At 41.2% G+C, this 17,730-nt stretch overlaps 1 protein-coding gene across 1 annotated transcript in view; it reads left to right on the top strand.

Annotated features, from left to right (window-relative positions):
• col27a1b (collagen, type XXVII, alpha 1b) overlaps positions 1-17,730 on the top strand; it is a 61,010-nt gene that overhangs the window by 18,328 nt on the left and 24,952 nt on the right. The window contains exons 8-19 of the mRNA XM_070905053.1: positions 5,858-5,902; positions 8,628-8,681; positions 9,985-10,029; positions 11,398-11,451; positions 11,988-12,032; positions 13,939-13,992; positions 14,804-14,848; positions 15,465-15,518; positions 15,787-15,831; positions 16,014-16,067; positions 16,411-16,464; positions 17,659-17,712. Of these exons, the coding sequence (XP_070761154.1) occupies positions 5,858-5,902; positions 8,628-8,681; positions 9,985-10,029; positions 11,398-11,451; positions 11,988-12,032; positions 13,939-13,992; positions 14,804-14,848; positions 15,465-15,518; positions 15,787-15,831; positions 16,014-16,067; positions 16,411-16,464; positions 17,659-17,712 (603 nt within the window). The remainder of the gene's footprint in view (positions 1-5,857; positions 5,903-8,627; positions 8,682-9,984; positions 10,030-11,397; positions 11,452-11,987; positions 12,033-13,938; positions 13,993-14,803; positions 14,849-15,464; positions 15,519-15,786; positions 15,832-16,013; positions 16,068-16,410; positions 16,465-17,658; positions 17,713-17,730) is intronic.

The raw sequence follows: 17,730 nt of genomic DNA, 5'->3' as shown, positions 1-17,730 counted from the left end.
GAGTTCTGTATATCCAGGATCACTAAATCAAAACATACACTCTCAACCCTGGCCTGCCTGAACTGCCTTTGAGGGGGGAATCTGTGAAATTGCAGTGTTTAGAGGCTCTAGCCAAACATGGATGTTTGAGCTCTTGTTTGGAAAGCAGCCTCACATAATGCAGGCGTCAAGGAGCACACCTGTGTTCTGGCTCCCCTGTGGGTTGAAATACTAAAGGCTTGAATATCTGGGCTGTTACATCACCGGTATCACAGGCCTCCAAAATGATGAAGGCAGTCGAGGAAAGCTGAAGTTTACTGAGTGAAAGTTTGACATGCTTCCTCCGAATGCATGTTTTGGACTCTCTGGAGGACGGTGCTTCTAAAAAGTAGGACAAGTTATGAATGTGGTTCTGTGATCTGGTCCTGCTCTGGATTGTTAGTTTACATTATTTGATTTCTTTAGATGCCGCTGAGCTGGGTTATCCTGACAGAGAGTGACGAAGAGCAGCAGAGCGTTTTCTTCATGGCCTTTTGCATTTTATCCTTGGCCTTTTCCCAAAGCCTGTTATCCCCCTCACAGTAATTACACATCTCAAGTGGGCCATAGCCTGTTGGATTTCCTACTATGCAGAGTGTGCAAATGACATAGTACTCTGTAACTGACTGTTTGTTTTGTTTCAAGACAATATTTTTGCATTTGTTTTTTTTTTTAACATGAATATTTTTCAATTTGGTGACTGCAGAGCTTTTTAATCAATATATTACAGATTTATCTGTATAATGGAGTATAATAACTCATACATACTAACATTAAAGAATAAAGCTGGCGATATTCTATATTTTTGTTATTGTCAACAAACCCCATGAAAAGACCATAAACGGCATGCGGTCGTCTATCTCTCAATACTTCTCAGCCCATTGGCTCCCACTTAAGTTGGAAAACAACAAATAGCTCACAGATACTTTATGTATTTTCCTATTTTTCAAAGGCTCACTAAATTCCTGAAACGGGTGGACACTGTAGTTTTTAGCAAACATTTCTCAAACATGACTAAATGCAAATAACCCTAAATAACCCTTGTTGGGGTTTTCGGCTGCAGATTGATACACATTAGTGAGTGTTTATAGCAGCAGGGTGGTGGTGGTCAGAATTCAGAATATTCAGATTCAGAATAGCAATACATTGTGTTAAAAACAGAGCCAGTGGACTGGAAGAGATATGTTTCACACTCTGTTTGCTGTTTCACTCCCATAATCAACAACACGAGTCTCGCAGAATGTTTGCTAGCTGTCTTTAGCAGTGGCTGATTCCAATAAACAGTAGACCTCACAAAATCTTCCACAACAACTCTGCCATCTTTGCCATCATTTACCTCCCAACCGTGGAGAAGGCAACAATGTGCACTTCATTTCCATGCCAAAAAATGAACAAATTCAGCATTTTTCCCAGATTCATCTCGCCTGGGAGCCACACGAATCTGCGAGCTCATGTTTTATTTGCTCTTGCAGATGTGTCCGCCCCCCCCCTCCCGTTAAGACACATCTCCAGCTGACCTGGCCAGGGTTGGGCCAATCACAACCGTTTATGTAATATGGGGCAGGTTTGATTCGATGACTGTACAGAGGAGCGCCATGTAAACAACCAAGATGGCTGCCACTGATGTGGAACGTTCTGTTGAATCCGCTATCATGTAAGAAAAAGCTTTTAAGTGCACAACTGCACTTAAAGCTTTTTTTGGTAAGAAAGATGTCTGTGCGCTACGTCACACTTTTCGCTGCTCTGATTGGTTGTAGGTCTATCCAGAGGCATTTCGGTCTGCGCCTGTGGTCAACGGCCCTTGGAAATCGAAAATGAACTGAGAGGTCCCTGACTAATTTGCATTTGCATATTGGTCTGGTGAGGCTAAGATTAGTCTTGTTAGCAGAGTGGAAAACACTGATAAATAGCACTTAGACCATTATGGAACACAAAAGCTCTTCACTAAAACCCAGATGTATGAAACTCATTCATCAGCTTTTCAGGCAGGGGGACCCACCCTACTTATGTAGTGGCAGGGAATCTCCACAATTTAGATTTGGAATTGAATTGATATGTTATTCAAATAAATGCACATTTCATTGCAGGTTACACACTGTTTTCATTCTGGATAAAATTAGAATAAAGAAGTGAAACTTTTCAGAGGAAATCACTGCTGAGATACCTGACAGCCTGAGTGTTGCAACAACATCTGTTTAGAAAAACAAAGCCATAAAAGCTTGCGGAAGAAATCCTCAGACAGGGCATCTTTTAAATTACACTCTGCAGTTCATCATCACACTACTCTTATTGTGGTCTGTTGTCAGAATTATACTCTGGTGAAGACAGAAAGAAACAAAAACTGTGCATTGGTACAGTAAAAGGTCAAAATAAGGCCAGGTTTCGAATGCCAGAAGAATGCTAATTAGAAAACAACTGTCACACAATAGAAGAAAACCCTTTGTAAGCAACTTTCTGTCTCACTTAGACACACACACACATATACACACAAACCTCTGTCCTCATTTGGGACACAATAGCATGAGTGCAATAATGCCTTGGCGGGAGCTTCAACAATCTGTTATGCAATCGGACGGCACTGACTGTGATAAACCATCTGGTGCGCTCAAGGTTCCTCCGTTCAGTGTCGTACTGGGGAGGACTCCAGCTCGAAAGAGGAAGACCTCTTCTCCCCTTGTGAGTCATGGAAGGTGGAGTCATGGGAAAAAGCTGATATTCATCCTGCCAATTTATGATAATTGAGGATCTTTGCTGGGCGTGGACCGGCATCCTGGCAGAGGTTAAGTGGTTGTAACGGATCCCCTTTTCCTATTCTGATGATCAGTTCAGGCAGGATTCTGGTCTCTCTGATCAAGTCTGTGTTAAAGACTCTCGCATCCCCAAAAGTAACTGCTGACAGCCGTACAAAGTATTAAAATGCAGTTTGTATCCAGCTAATAAAAGGCAAGGCAATCAGCTTGGCTCTGCTGAAGCCACCAAACACCTCATTGCTTGCAGCTGTTCTTAACTCACTTGGATTTTTTTTGATCATACTCCGGCACTGGAAGCCAAAACTCCTTACAGGGCACTTTTGTATTCAAATTACACTGAAATTCCATCATCTGCCACAGATGAAGCTCGAGGTTCGTTCCCTTGTCTGCTCTTGTCCAACCAACCAGTAAAACTCTGACCTGCCGCTGCTTTATGGACCCTTTTCTTTGAGTTTGGTGCTCAGGTCCTTGGCCCCCTGCCAGAGAAAGCCTTTCTCACTATGGGAAATGTGTAAAGATGTAATGGGGAGGTTGCCTGGGAGTCAGTCAGCAGTCTGCACTGTAAAGTAAGAAGAGTCTTGTGTGTATGTGTGTGTGTGTGTGTTGAGTATTACCAGCCCTGGACCAGTGTGCTTTTTACACAGCCAGCTCTGATCATGCTGGAATAGCACTCAACTTTTTATTAGCTGTGCAACCCTCAAGATTTTTCCTTCGTGCTCCTCAGTTTTGTATAATAACATACTCGTACCTTTATTTGCTGAGTCTCATTTGTCCAAGAAAGACGTGTGAGGCTTGCCAGGTGGGAGTAAGTTTTTGTGTTATAATAAAAATAAAAAACGATGGAAAGCGTAACGTATTTTTTCCCTGCCAAGGAAAGTCTGTTACTTATTCTGTAAGCGGGGGAAACGTTGCTGCTGCTGCTGCTGCTGCTGCACTTTGCCTGTTGGCTGCAGGGTTGGTCTGGTGTGAGTTACACTAATTAAAACTGTTTGTTCTTCATACACAGAGAACTAATGGAGAATATGATCCTTTGCCATCTTTGTGTCACACAATGGATTTACAGAACTAAAAGCTGTCCAGTTGTTTGGAGTCTATATACGATACACATGCAGATACACATGCACACACATAGACACTTCAGGGACAGACTTCCGTTCTCTACTTTTACTGTACTCAGCTGTATTGGCGTTGCTGGAAGGCCCAGACACATTCTTTTGTCCTTTCGTGGCTGCAGTTTTTTTGGCTCCAGCAGGAGACTCATCTACTTAGATATTCCCTACTCGAAGCACATTGCGGTCTGTCTGTGGATAAATAGACAAATAATCATCAATAAGGAGTTTGACAGAACTGAAGTGTAACGGCGTCTGATAGAATCACTGTGGCCAATGGACCAGCATCTGGCTTCACTCTGAGCCCAAAAGCTGCAGGAGATGTAACAGAAAATTTGAATCTTAAAAAATAGTTGCCTTTCAAACTGTGTTTATTTATTTCTTCCTTTGTAAGAACTTTTTATTGGACTCCACCACTTCTAAAAGCTCAACTCATGAGTTTTTCATCTCTGTTGCATCCTTCCGTGAATGCACAAGTTTAGCTTCCTGCTGGTGGTTTAAGGGTCAGTTCTCACATCATGATGACTTTAGAGGCTTGAGTCTCAGTTGACTGGTCTGTAGCTGTACGATAGTTGTGATATATTTTAGTTAAGATGATACACTGGACCAATATTGGCCTTTTGATCAACATGGGACGTCAGCCTGCCAGCAAGATTTTACTTAAAAGCTTCAGGCATGTCAGTCTCACTCTGCCTCAGCCTCTCAACCCTGCCTGACCCACCGGTGGGCCCATCATTATTTTTCAAACCCACAAAACCTCATTTTAAATTCTAATCAAGAGTCCAAAGTTTCCAAAGACAACAAACATGTCAGGCTCCTTTACTGTAAAATATGTGTTAAATGATTCACAAGATATCCACATCTACTATAGAATATTCCCGTTTGAAGAACATACTATCTTTGAGTTTAAGCACCAGATAGCTTAAAAGATGTGTTGAAAGCAGCAGATACAGACTGTACTGTATATGGAATGTTTGGAACAATTCTTTCTATCTTTAAAATTAAAAAACTTAAGTTCCCGTTCCTCATCACCGTCACCCAGGCCTGCATAAACTCAGTGAAGTTGAGCCCTGCTTTATATCAATACCACCAAATGTCTCACAGTACATTTGCAGAAGGAGACTTTAATCCTTATGTATACACTCTGGCTGAAGGCTTGAGAGTGCTTCGTATAGGTCTCTTGATGGTGACTTGTTTGTTTACACAGATAACATTTTTTAACATCAGCCTCTGGACACCTGTGGTATTCTTGTTCTCCCGCCGACAGGCCAACACAGCTGGTGGCTAATGACTTTACACTTGAGGGGATAGACGTGTTCTTCCCTCAGAGATGACTGCACATGACTCTATCTGCACTACTAAAGGCTTTGATTGTGAAAAGATTAATACATTTTGTAACCAGCTGGCGTGCTCATTTGAGACCACAGGGCATTAATGTGATCATTAATTGCCCTTTCGGGTTTCACTTGTTCCTGTCTAATTGGTTTACTGGTTTAATTAATGCAAGATTGTTCTGAATTGTTTTGTCAGAGTGCTGTGGTGGCAATGATTAGACAAACTTATGGCCAAGCAGCTGTGCCGCAACAATAAATAAAAACAGTGTTGTTTTTGTGTAGAAATCATAAAGAAAGTCTTTTGTTCAGGGTTAACCGGCAAATGCTGCTGATAAGTGGTGTATTAGTTTCACAGCTATTAAGTTTGTCTTTGCTGTGGACCCTTTTAAGCTAAACCTTCCGGGTCTTTATTAAGCTATTTTGAACATTTTACAAGGAAACAAGTCAAATCCTCTCTAAGGCAATTGGAAAATCGTTTCGGTGTCGACTGAGATGCTCTTGACCACAAGGTGATAAACTTTGTAACAACAAAAATCTTATTCAATTCGACCATTGACTTAATATGTGCTACCAAGGCCGGCATAATCTCTTTCTGTAGACTCATTGCTAGATGTGCAAAACTAACTTATTGTTTCTTCACGAACAGGGACAAAAAGGTCATCCTGGTCCTTGTGGTCTCCCGGGTGAACCTGTGAGTACTTTGTTTCTCCTCATGGCATGATGTCATATTTTCTCTCATATGTCACACAGAATATGTAGAATTTCTTTGTCAATATCCTCACCAGTTTATCACTAAGTTGTAATGTCGGCCTCTTAGGGCCACTCAGTAATAAACACATCAGAAATTGCAATGCCTGTAATTGTAGCGCCCCCCTTAGGCCAAGAAGTATAACGCGAAAGTGCTAGAATGCAATTCATGCAATTTTGAAAATGCATACAATAAACTAAAAGGTGAGATGTATCATTGCCCCCTTTTTAAAATTTTGATCAACAGTGTGAGAGGTGAGAGTGTGAATTGTATCGTAGCAGTTGACATCTGAAAACAACTAAAATGTGATTTCTGTGGTTCCTCTGACACAATCCCGCCTCTTTGAAGTGTTATCATGCTGACTAAATCCACTGCATGCTGTTTGTCTGTCTGATGGCTGCACTGTGTGTTAGCTGCATGTCAGTGTATGTTTACTCATCGAACAAAGAGCCAAGAGTCTGCAGAGACAGTTCCCATAAGACTTAAACATGTCTTTCCATTTATAGTTACAAAACAGGAGAAAGGGAGGGAATGACAGGGAGAAAATATTAACACAGACACATCGGGACGTTAAAAAAGAGGTGTGGGGGATTATGGTTAGAGAGAAGAGACATTAGACATTAGTTGTTCGGGAATCTTGGCGGGAATAGAGGAGTAGAGATGTTTGGCAGAGGTACAAGTGGGCTAAATAGTTTGGACACCCCTAGGTCATCCCTCCTCCTCCTTCTCTCCCTCCTTCCTGAGTCTAAATCCTGTGTACTATCTTTGAGAAGAATGTGCTGTGTCACAACGAAAAAAAAGAGAGAAAACTTTTCCTGTCTCCTCCAGTACTCTCTAGAGACGATGCACTCCTTTCTGTGGAAAATGACTCAAATAGCATGCAGGACAGTCAGTTATGATTGGCCCTTTAATGCATTCTGAGGCTTGTTATTTTTGTTAGGGAAGTCGATCAGATTTTTTTTTCTAATCAATTGAAGATAACTGGCGACACCTTGTGCCAGAAAGACATTACTTCTTGGTTACTGAAGACACTCCTCGTTGACTATTAATTTGGTGGAACTTATAACATATAACTTAACAACGTATAACGTATACATAGAACGTTCAGTGTTTTTCACCAAAATACAGTGTCTGCAACAAGGGTGTTGAATGCATTCTTCCTCATAAATCGTTTGAAAAAACACATTTTTAATTAATCTGAAACCTGCATTTAACTTTTGTCTGAAGTCACTCCTTATTTACTATATAGTGCACTACATTTACCCTCATTTTATTTGACTGTCTAAGTTGTGTGTTGAATGTGAAACGTATGGACTATATGGCGCCTTCAAAAATTCCCACAGTGGTACGAAATAAAGAGTTTCCATGGCATGTACACTACTTTCTGCAAACAATCCCACAATGCAATGCGTTGCATTTTGTAGCTGTGAAAATGACTAATGTGCCACTGTCAGTGATGATTAAGTGTCCAAATCTCAATTTACTGCTCGCTATAATGTATTGAGCGTCTGTTATATAGGGAGAAGTAAATGAGTAAAACAAGTGATATTTGGACACAGCCCACGTTGATTTGTCTACTTCTCTGCCTGTTATCTAGTACATTTCTACGTTTCTTGGCGTGCTACTGCCACCAACTGCCGATCAGTAGAATAGCGTGGTTTGCGCGCACAAAACATCTGCATTATTATCCTCTTCAGTCAGCAGGAATGTGTATAGCATCATGCGCGTGTGTGTCCAACTGCTTAAAAAAATAACGGGTTACTTTTGATTTGTGCTAAACACATTTTTAAGTTAAAGGATTTAATGTCCTCGATTAGAAGCCTTTTATTAAACCAGATTATGTGTGTTTATTGCACGACCCTCTCTTATTTTGCAATCGTAACCTTCCTGCTGTACAATCTATCTTTTATTGCAACAACTTTTACTACTGCTACTATGACTACTGTGGTCATTTACAAGATTTTTTGTATTACTTTTAATAGTTCAGTAACATTTTGATCTCTCATAATACATTTAATATCTGGTTTTCCAATGAAACTGAAAATACTGCCGCCAGTGTATATTGAATGTGGTCATTAGTATACTGTACAAACAGCCTATAATTTCTGGCATGCCTTCACTAATCCTGTTTTACTCTTCCCATACATGTAGAACTAAACATTCCTCTTGGAGGGATGCATTTTGGTTTGGTCTCACCACAAGGAAAGAATGACTCATATATTATACTGTGCGTTGATGAGGATAAACATATTAAGGCTCAACTGTGCTCACAGTAGTCTTAACAGCATGTGGCTCGACCGCATTATAATAGCACTTACTGTCGGATTAATTGAATGGTTAGAGTGGCAACGTCTGCAGTGGCGCCTCTTTCCTTAGACAACACTGACTCGACTAAACAAACGGTCTTTATTGAAAAGCTGAGAGATTTAAATTCTTCTATAGGACCAATTGATTGTTGTTTATTACTTCTTAAATAAAGTGCTTGCAATTTTTACTGTCTTTCTTAGTTTCTTATTATTGCAATCAGTGAGGCTCCACCTGAAACTTTTTTTCCTACAGTATACTGCTTCCCTTCCACCACCCGTCAGTCCTTTCTTCCTTCCTTTTCCCTCTTTTAGTCTCTTGTCCTCCTCTAATGTTGATTTCTCTCCCATCTTTCTCTCTACAGGGTGAACGGGGAGATGATGGAAGCCCTGGGGCCAAAGGCTATCCTGGCAGGCAGGTGCAGTAAATCTAGTGTTGCGGTGCTGGTTGAGCAGGGCCACACACACACACACACCCACATGGAGACACACACTCACACATAAAGAAAGATAAAACAATAAATGTAGGTTGGGATATCATCTCTACTGTGAATGGTGAATATTTTGGCCTTTTAATAAATCAAATTTCAGTTAGTGATTATAGCTTACTGTCAGAATGATATATAAAATGGGGAATTATAGGGGAAACACTGAGTCCTTGTGTGCGTTCCAGCAAGAAAATAATAAAATTTAAAGATATTGGATGCTGTCAAAAAATCTCAGCCGTCGGCGTCTCAGAGTCAGCCTTTAAAAAACCTAATTTGGTAAATCCAAATAAAAAGTTTGTGGCTGCTCAATGAAAGGAAAAAGGCCTCAGAAAGAGCGACAAACAGCTCTAAGCTGTGGAGAAGCACCTGTGGTGGAATTTCAGCAATGGATGCCCCCCGTCCAGTGAGGAAATAAAATGTCAAAAGGTTTCCATAGTAAGCACTACTCTGAAGAAAGAAAAGGTAATAAAAGTGTGACTAATGCCACAGCTCCCCGGGTACAAATAAGCTTCTTCTGTCTTTCCAAGCCGTGCGCGTCATTCCTCGACCCACTTCTAGGAATTGTGTTTAACTTAAGAAGTCAAAGCTGGGGAGCATTAAGGATTCTCTACATTTGAAATCTGTTTCCTCTTAGCTTTAAGCAAATTTAAACTCCAGAAACAGCTGGACAACTACTCGCTCGCTCGTGCTTCATGAATGTTTATGATAACGTAGAGTTCATGCACGGGTCTCGGTGTTAGCCCCTGTGCTTTAGCGCACTTACCATGTCTGAACTCCGATCCCTATAGGCACTTAGTGGCGTGTGATGGATTAGGCTTTAGCACCCCCTACCATCTGTGGGCTGTGAATCACCGGGGCTGCAGGTTTATGTCAAGGCATGGACTTTGCTGTGGGGAGTTCTCCTGAGCTGAGAGTTGATCTTTATAGTTGCAGGGGGAGATTTTTCTGCGCTGGTGGATTTGCTGGCAGTGTCTCTGAGAAATTGATGTGGATGCTGCTTAAGTATTAACACTGCAAATGTCAGCCAAGAGGCTAATTAGAATTTTAAAAAAGGATGCAACAATCTGGATAAAGTTGATACTTATCATCAACTAGTGAGAAGTTTTTAATCTTGAAAAACAAAGAAAAAATGTTATAGTATATCTAACCAATTAAGCACTTTCACAGCGACACAAGTGAAGTTCTGCCACTGTTTGTAACCACAGAAATATGTTTTGTCATCTCTTACATGCAGGGTTTACCCGGGCCTGTAGGGAAAGTGGGGCCAAAAGGAGTCAGGGTAAGTAGATGTTGTAAAAATGACAGCTTTGGCATGGATTTGTTTGATTAAATGTAAACTCTTTATGGCAGCATGTTGGATCTCTGGTAGTAAAAAAGGTGTTTTGAAAGTAAATACTGTATGTCTCACTCTGTACGGCCCAAAGTGCTTAAAGCACACTCAGAATGACTTACTCTGTTTACTTGTATTTCATGTTCCTGTCACTCAGCTTCCACTGAAGGCAACAGGGGAGAGAAGCATTCTCTGTATAGTAATGCTTTTGAACTTTCACTTTCTTAAATGACCTGTGAAATGCCCGCTAAATGAATTACCTAACCAGTGCGGGTACAGTAAAAGGCCAATGTCATAAACGCCACTTGACTGCCCTTGTTAACTCCATGATGGTAATGACAGATGGTGTTGTTAGTATATTTAAAGTACTGTAGGGGCAATGAACTTCAAATAAGTTTCGTGCTTGTTGGTTTTGTTAATGTACGTAGCCCCCTTGGGGTCAGCTGAGGAAAAAAAAGAGCCATGTTTAAATCTGTACTCAGTTTAAAACTCCATGCGCACGGTTTATAATCTGTGCCCACGGTTTTGGAGTGAAAAGCACAATACATTTCAATGTTACACAATGAAAGCTGTAAAACATCCAATGCACAACACAATATAGCTTTAAATCTTCCCTTAAATCTAGATACATTCGATTTAGCCTACTTGCTGCATGTGGTTGCCGTCAAAATGTTCCATTACTTGTTCTCTGAAGAAAGTAGTCGTTTGCAAATCCGTTCACAAATCCGTGGGCACGGTTTATAAATCTGTGCCCACGGATTTGTAAACCGAGAGTAGAGATTTACACATTACACACTTCAGCTAACACCAGGGGGGCTCCGTATTAATGTTGGCCATATATCTTAAAACTATATCTCTCTGCTGCCTAGCATAACCATAATGCATTCAGATGTTAGCTTCTCATTAAATGTCTTTTTTGATTTCTGCACGTTTCGCCACTTTTTTCTCCTCTTGCACTGACCAGGTTTGGCAGAGAGATCTTCAGAGATCCCTGACGTGAGGGTATGTGCCCTTGGACTACATCGTGGAAGCCAGCACCATGCAGTCCATGGGCATATACACTTGCCTCAAGGCTTAGCTCTTCGAGACCACTCGACTGTAGCACGAAGCCTGCGGTGCTGTAACAGATCAAAGCGTCACAGCTGAAGTCTTTGTAGAGATTTTTAGACGTGTTGGTCTTGTTGACATCTAACAGTTCTTCACAATGTCCATCATCTCTGCTCACTCTCATTGTGCACCCTTGTCCACCTTCTTTTGCTTTTCCATCTATCTTTGTTTTATCTGTTCCTCCACTCCCTCTTTTATTCATCTCTCTAGGGTCACATTGGCATCCCTGGGCTTTTTGGCCTTCCTGGTCCTGATGGCGAGAGAGTGAGTATTACTGACTGTAAGAGTAAATGCCCACTGGGTTGCATTATATGACGATGAAATAGATTTCATTCTTGAAATACTGCAGGCACACTTCACCAAGTTACTGTTATAAGCCCAAAGTAGAGCAAGCTCCCTCATACTGTATTGGATCAATCCAGCCAAACTTTCTACTGTCTTGGATAAGGTTAAGATGTAGGAGGTGGATTTAAATGTACTTAAACCCAACCAGGACTCAAATTCCCATGAACCTCCAGGGCAGTGGAGGAAAACAGTGACATCAAATCTCCAAAGGAATTTCATACCAAGTATTTTGAACCTGAATCTGACACTCCACAGAAGACAGATATTTGTTTCTCCATGTTATTTCTCCATTTTCACTCCTTCCAACTCCTTTTGTTGTCTGTTGGTGCATCATAGCCTCACAGGGCTGCTAGTGTGGCTAAAGTCTTATCATGTAATAATGTCTTTGTATTTACATTATGCACCTTTTTATCTCGCTCTCTGTCTCTCAACTCTGTTTTCTTTCCTGTTTCTAGGGAATTCCTGGCGTTCATGGGAAGAAGGGCAAGATGGGTAGGCCGGTAAAGTTTTCTCTCAACATACTTCTCAGAGAACATTTTTAATGCGGCCTCATGAAAGTGAGGGTGTTTTGTCTTGATCTATGGACTCTTAGTGTACTGCAGAGCTACTTTAAAGTGTATTAATTGACCATTACTCTGACAGATACTCTGGTTGAGTGGGAATCCTTAGTCGTAAATCTGCAAAGAAAAGTTGTGGCGACTTCCACACTGGCACAGTGATACTGGGGATTACTGTAGGGATTGTTATAAGGGGAGAAATAGTGTAAGTGAATGTATTGGAAACACACATGTTCATGTGTCAGCAGATTACATTTAAATGCTTAGTCAGAAATGACTGGCCTCATATTGAAGTCAGTGACTCCTCGACTGTAAATCTAGTATTATTAATTTTCTCTGTATGTTATAGAGTGTACTTATTACTGTACTTGTTTTGCATTGGACTGATATGTTAATGTGATGTGTCAGTTGTGGCTTTGGCTCTCCAGAGTCTCTGCCCACAGATCAGGGAAGTCTATCGTCATTGGCGCCTGGAAGTAAATTTCCCATCCTTCCAGGCTTACATGGAAAATACTAAAACTGCACGTAACCACTTGTGTAAATCAGATATTTTCCCAGGCCTAGTCTGGTTGTACATGTTTTCTTTTAATTATTATGCAGTAACGGTCAGTGACATGAGACTGAGGCCAAAAAGTATGCTCGTAATAGCCAAGTCATGAGCAAGCCATTTCTCTTCCTCTGTGGTGAAAAGTGAGGTCAGTCACTATGCAATATGTTGTTTTTTTCCCTGTCCTGAGTCAGCAGCAATGCAGTTTAACAAAATCTGGAAAGGCAGACAAGAGAAGGAGAGGGCATGTTTTATCCAACAGAGATACATGTCCCAAAGCCTTCCATATTTATATATATTTTATCTAATGAATGTTGTATTTTGTACGTAGCAGAATGGCAGGACTTCCATTAGACAGATCACATAATGAAAAGGGTCTCAACAACCTCGCTGAAAGTTGGTTGTTGTCAATACGAGAACAAAGACTTGCATGTGTTTTTCATCAAGTCAGTTATTGACATTTTTGGAAAAAGGCAAATTTTTCCACATTTCCTTTGGGCTTCATGTTGCATCAATTACTGCTTATTACCACATTTGCCTAATGTTCTAAATCAGCAGTCTGCCACACAAACAATCCTATCTCTGCCATCTCTTGAGGTCTTCATGCTTTCATTTGATCTTTTTCCTCTCCGTCTGTGGACGAGAGATTCTGCCGTTTATCATTTGTCTAAGCACAGCGCTCGCCTTCTGTATGCGAGTGCTGAGCCGTGATGTGCAGTGGGTTGCATGTTGACCTTGGCACATTGACAAGCACACGTTGAGCGTGTGGCCTCGCGGCTGCATCACGCCTCTTGTTCTGCCTCCATAATGGAATTACGAGCACCAAGCAAAAAAAACGACGCAGTCAGCAGTTCCTGGGCCAAGCAGCTTTATTCGGCCATTTAGACAAGTCCTGGGGGTTTTTGCTGAGCGCTCCCTGCCAGCGCGTGCACACACAGACACTCGATCGCTCGGAAACACTGTGGAATTTCCTGCTGGTCTCCCAGGAATGAAGCGTTGGGAGCGCATTTGATGGGATTTGCTTGGCTTTACTCTGCAAACTTCTGTTGGGAAACACTTTGGGGGTCTAAGGATAAGGGTGTCGTATGCTGTGCAGATTGTAAAGCCCCTTGTGATTTGCGATAATGGGATATATGAATAAAATTTACCTGACTTTGTTGTTGGTGTGATAACGTCACTGACAAACCATGCGATCTATCAATAAATTCAACATCAAAATGGGCATAGTGACAGTGTGAACATGATAAAGACACTCACTTCCGTCTCTGGGTACATGACTATCCTTTTTCTTTGTGTGCTCAGGGGTTTCCTGGTGACTTTGGAGAGAGGGGACCTCCTGGCCCTGATGGGAACCCAGTAAGTGAAATCATGTAGATAAATGCACCATTTACTCACATTTAGCACAGTGCAATACGTCTTGTATGGCCCTGAAGTTCACAACATTTCAGTACAATGTGCTTTACAAGAAATTAAAAATACACTCATGAAGGCAAATGCAAAAAAGTAGACTCAATCCAAACAAATGTTACGACATCCCTTAACTTTCTTTAGTCTCCGTCCGACTCCAGAGTTACAGAAGCTTGCTTGAATGTTGTTTTACAGCAAGAACTTTTTATTCCTGCGCAAGACTGACTGCGAGGCAAATGTGTGCAGTCATTCAGTAACTCACTCACCCGTCATAATCCATACTGATGTGAGGGCAGCATGAGCAGTTTCACTCGCCTCTCCTCATTCTTTAGATTGACCCTCACTGCTCGTGATTGACAGGGTCAGTGTTAGATTGTGATTGGCTGACCTCCTGAGAGCCTCATTTCCTCTGCCTCCAGAGGGAAGAGGGGATGTTCCATTTGGCTGCATTCATCTCCTTTCATTTGTAGAGGAATAGAGGAGGCGACAGGAAGGCCACACTGGGCTGTGTGTCATCCATCTCGCCATTGGATGCGTAACTTGGAGAGGATGTAGGCATGGCATGTGGCTGCGGGGTAGATCATTTGGACAACAAGCCTCTCTGTTTCAAGTGCCAAGTGCTCACTCATACTCAAATGAGTGGAGAAACACATTACTCAGGGGAAGAACACAATAGTAAACAAACAAATTATAGAAACATACTGTATTGTATTGCATCTTTTCTTTATCTCTCTTTCTTTGTGCTCTCTCTTCCTCTTAGGGTGAACTGGGAGCTCCTGGCCCATGTGGAGTCCCTGGTCTTATTGTGAGTGTTATTGTATTCTTCTCACTGATTTTGAACTTTATATTTTGTGGTTTATACACTTTGGATCCTTTTCTTTTTACGTCTGGTCTTCTCTCTTTAAGTCCCTCTTTGTTTCTTCTGGAAAGCAACTTGTGACTACTGTTTTGAAAAGTTCTATATAAAAAAAGTTTGATTCCTTACTTGCTATTCTTATACATCTCTTCCACATCTTTCTGTTGAGACATTCAGCTCAGAAAGTTTGTTGTGTATTATGAACACTGGTCCTGAATTTAAAACTTTGACTTTGACTTTTTTGGTGCCCACCAAAATGTGTCAGAAGTACTGAGTATCAAAACAGTGGCCAAAAGTGGTCAAGTCATCTTTGTGATCTTGTATTCCCTGATCAAATTGTCTACATATAGGTCTACATATAACATTTGAGAACTTTGGCTTCTTTTGTTAAATGAATATTTCTTAGAAAATAAGTAAAGTATAAAGAATAATTTGACGTATCAGCACAAGTAAATAAAATGTTCAGATAATACCTGCCACAGTTATGGGTAATAGTAGCATAGTAGTTTTGCCAATTTATCGGGACATTCAGCGTTCTAAGTGTATGTTTTTTATGTGTTTGCAGGGAGACATGGGCCCTGTTGGCATGTTGGGCTTCTCAGGACCACCAGGACTCAAGGTAAATGATGTGGTTTTCTGGTTGTGTCTCCTTCTGGTTTTGATATGGATAGAATATGAATAGTAATAGTACATTTTGGCGTTTTAGTGATTGGTCTTAACCAGAATGTCTTCAAGTCACAGTTCAGCTCACTTTGACCACACACATGGGTGGTGTTGGGATTCAGTGATTCCACAGATTGTAAAGTATGTAAACCCTACTGAACAGAGAAATGCCAGGGCTGCTTAATTAATCATATTTTTTTCTTAAATTTCATTTTGCTTCCAAGGGAGTACCTGGAAACCCAGGGGAACCAGGACTGAAAGGTGATAAGGTGATCTGCATATGTCTTTCTCAGACTACTAACCTTCTGTATACAAGAATGCTAGAGGAGACAAATCGCAGAATTGTATCTCTAGAAAGCAGATAACACAAAGCTATAATGCACGACTGTAACACAGCCCCCCTGTAGTGCAAGTTATTAAAATAATTTCATATTTCTGTGTGTCTTCTCAGGGGGATGTTGGCTTATCAGGAGAGCCAGGCGAGTGTGGATTCCAAGGCGACAAGGTAGGTGTATGTTGGTATGAGCTCAGGTGGTACGGCAGGTCCTCCATAAATAATAAGATTGGTGGTTCGATGCCTGGCAAGACACTGAACTCCAGATTTCTTCTGTTGATTAGACCAGTACCTTGCATGGCATCTCTGCCACCAGCAGTGTGTTTGTGTGCATGGGTTAATGAGACCTATTGGAAAGTGCTCTACAAGTGCAGTCCATTTACCATTTATTTTATTACTATCATAGAAATGTAGTTGGCATGTTTCTGTATCTAATCAGCATGTTCATGTATGGGATTTACCTACTTGTTTTGTATTGTTGACTTGTTAAACTGAGCGGGCTTATATGTTGCAGGGTATCCGTGGCTCATCAGGGTTGCCAGGTCCTCGTGGAAAACCTGGACCACAGGTATTTTCTGTCCCCCATTCAAACACTACCAGCAGGGAATAAGATAAAAAAAACTGGTCAAAAATCTGTTGATTAGAAAAATATCCATTGTTTACAACACATGTAGAGTGTCTGGTGTGGAAATACATGCAATACATGCAAGACATGCATGCAGGTACATCCCACCCATTAATACAACATAACCGACGCTACATACAGGTGATGTAGCTCCCAGCACCAGTGCAGAATCGATTGCACAGTTACTCTATGATTAGTAGTTGCACAATGTATCTCTACACTACACAGTATTACTCTGTATAGAGATTATACTTTTTGTGCTTAACTGCTTTGGTTGCTTGTATACTCTCAGTATCTGAAGCACTGTGCTGATTTTCCTGAGTGATCAATAAATGATAAATACATTGCTGTCTAATGGAGCACAGTGTAGGCTGTGAATAGACTTCTCTAAACATTTGTTGTGAAGGCTATTTCTACTTTTTTCCCTCAGCTGCTTCAGATAAGGATTTTTGTTCAGAAAGCTCAGTGGTGTGCTCAAAGCATACAGTAAATCTTAGGATGCACTCAGGAAGAAAATGCTGGTTCTCTTGAAGGAAAATGGGTGGAAATCTTCAAATGTATACAAAAGCAAACCCATGCGTGTCTCAGAGCGTTGGTCTAAGAAATGTATGCTAATCAAGCTGTGGCATAAACAGCCCCTCAAAGAGAAGGGCACCGGCAAATTCCCAGTGCATGTGCTGCCTTAGCTTTAAGACTAATCCACCAGAGTTGGCTCTTGTGCGGTCTTAAGTGTCCTTAATATTTTTAGTGCTCTCTGATCTGATTTGAGACTCTAGCATAAACCCTGCTCTCTGGCTTGCTTTAGCAGCCGTTCTGAATGGCCACACTCTTCCCTCTTACCAGAATCTTACCTCAACCACAGTGGTTGATTTGGTATTGTGAGTACTGTAGCTTTAAGAAAGTGAGATTTCATGAGTGTCATTAACCGAGAAATGCGCAAAGGAGATTATTGCATTATTTAAAAAAGGTGCTATGAGGCAGATTTCAGGGTTATATTAGATCGTTTTGGTAACATACCACATAATAATCCCTGCTGAAACCATTTAGTGAATTTGGGCTATAATATTCTCAGTTTGTTAAGCTATTTTGAAGTTTCTGATCTGTGTGATAACAGTAAGATCATTTGTGATTTCTTAGGGAAAACCTGGTGAAAAGGGCCCTGATGGGCCACCTGGCCCTCCTGGCCCAGAGGTAGGACAGACTATATTT

Source organism: Enoplosus armatus, chromosome 4, assembly GCF_043641665.1.
Source record: "Enoplosus armatus isolate fEnoArm2 chromosome 4, fEnoArm2.hap1, whole genome shotgun sequence".
Taxonomy (NCBI): Eukaryota; Metazoa; Chordata; class Actinopteri; order Centrarchiformes; family Enoplosidae; genus Enoplosus; species Enoplosus armatus.
The sequence above is the reverse complement of the archived record's forward strand: the minus strand, read 5'-3'. Positions and strand labels throughout refer to the sequence as shown.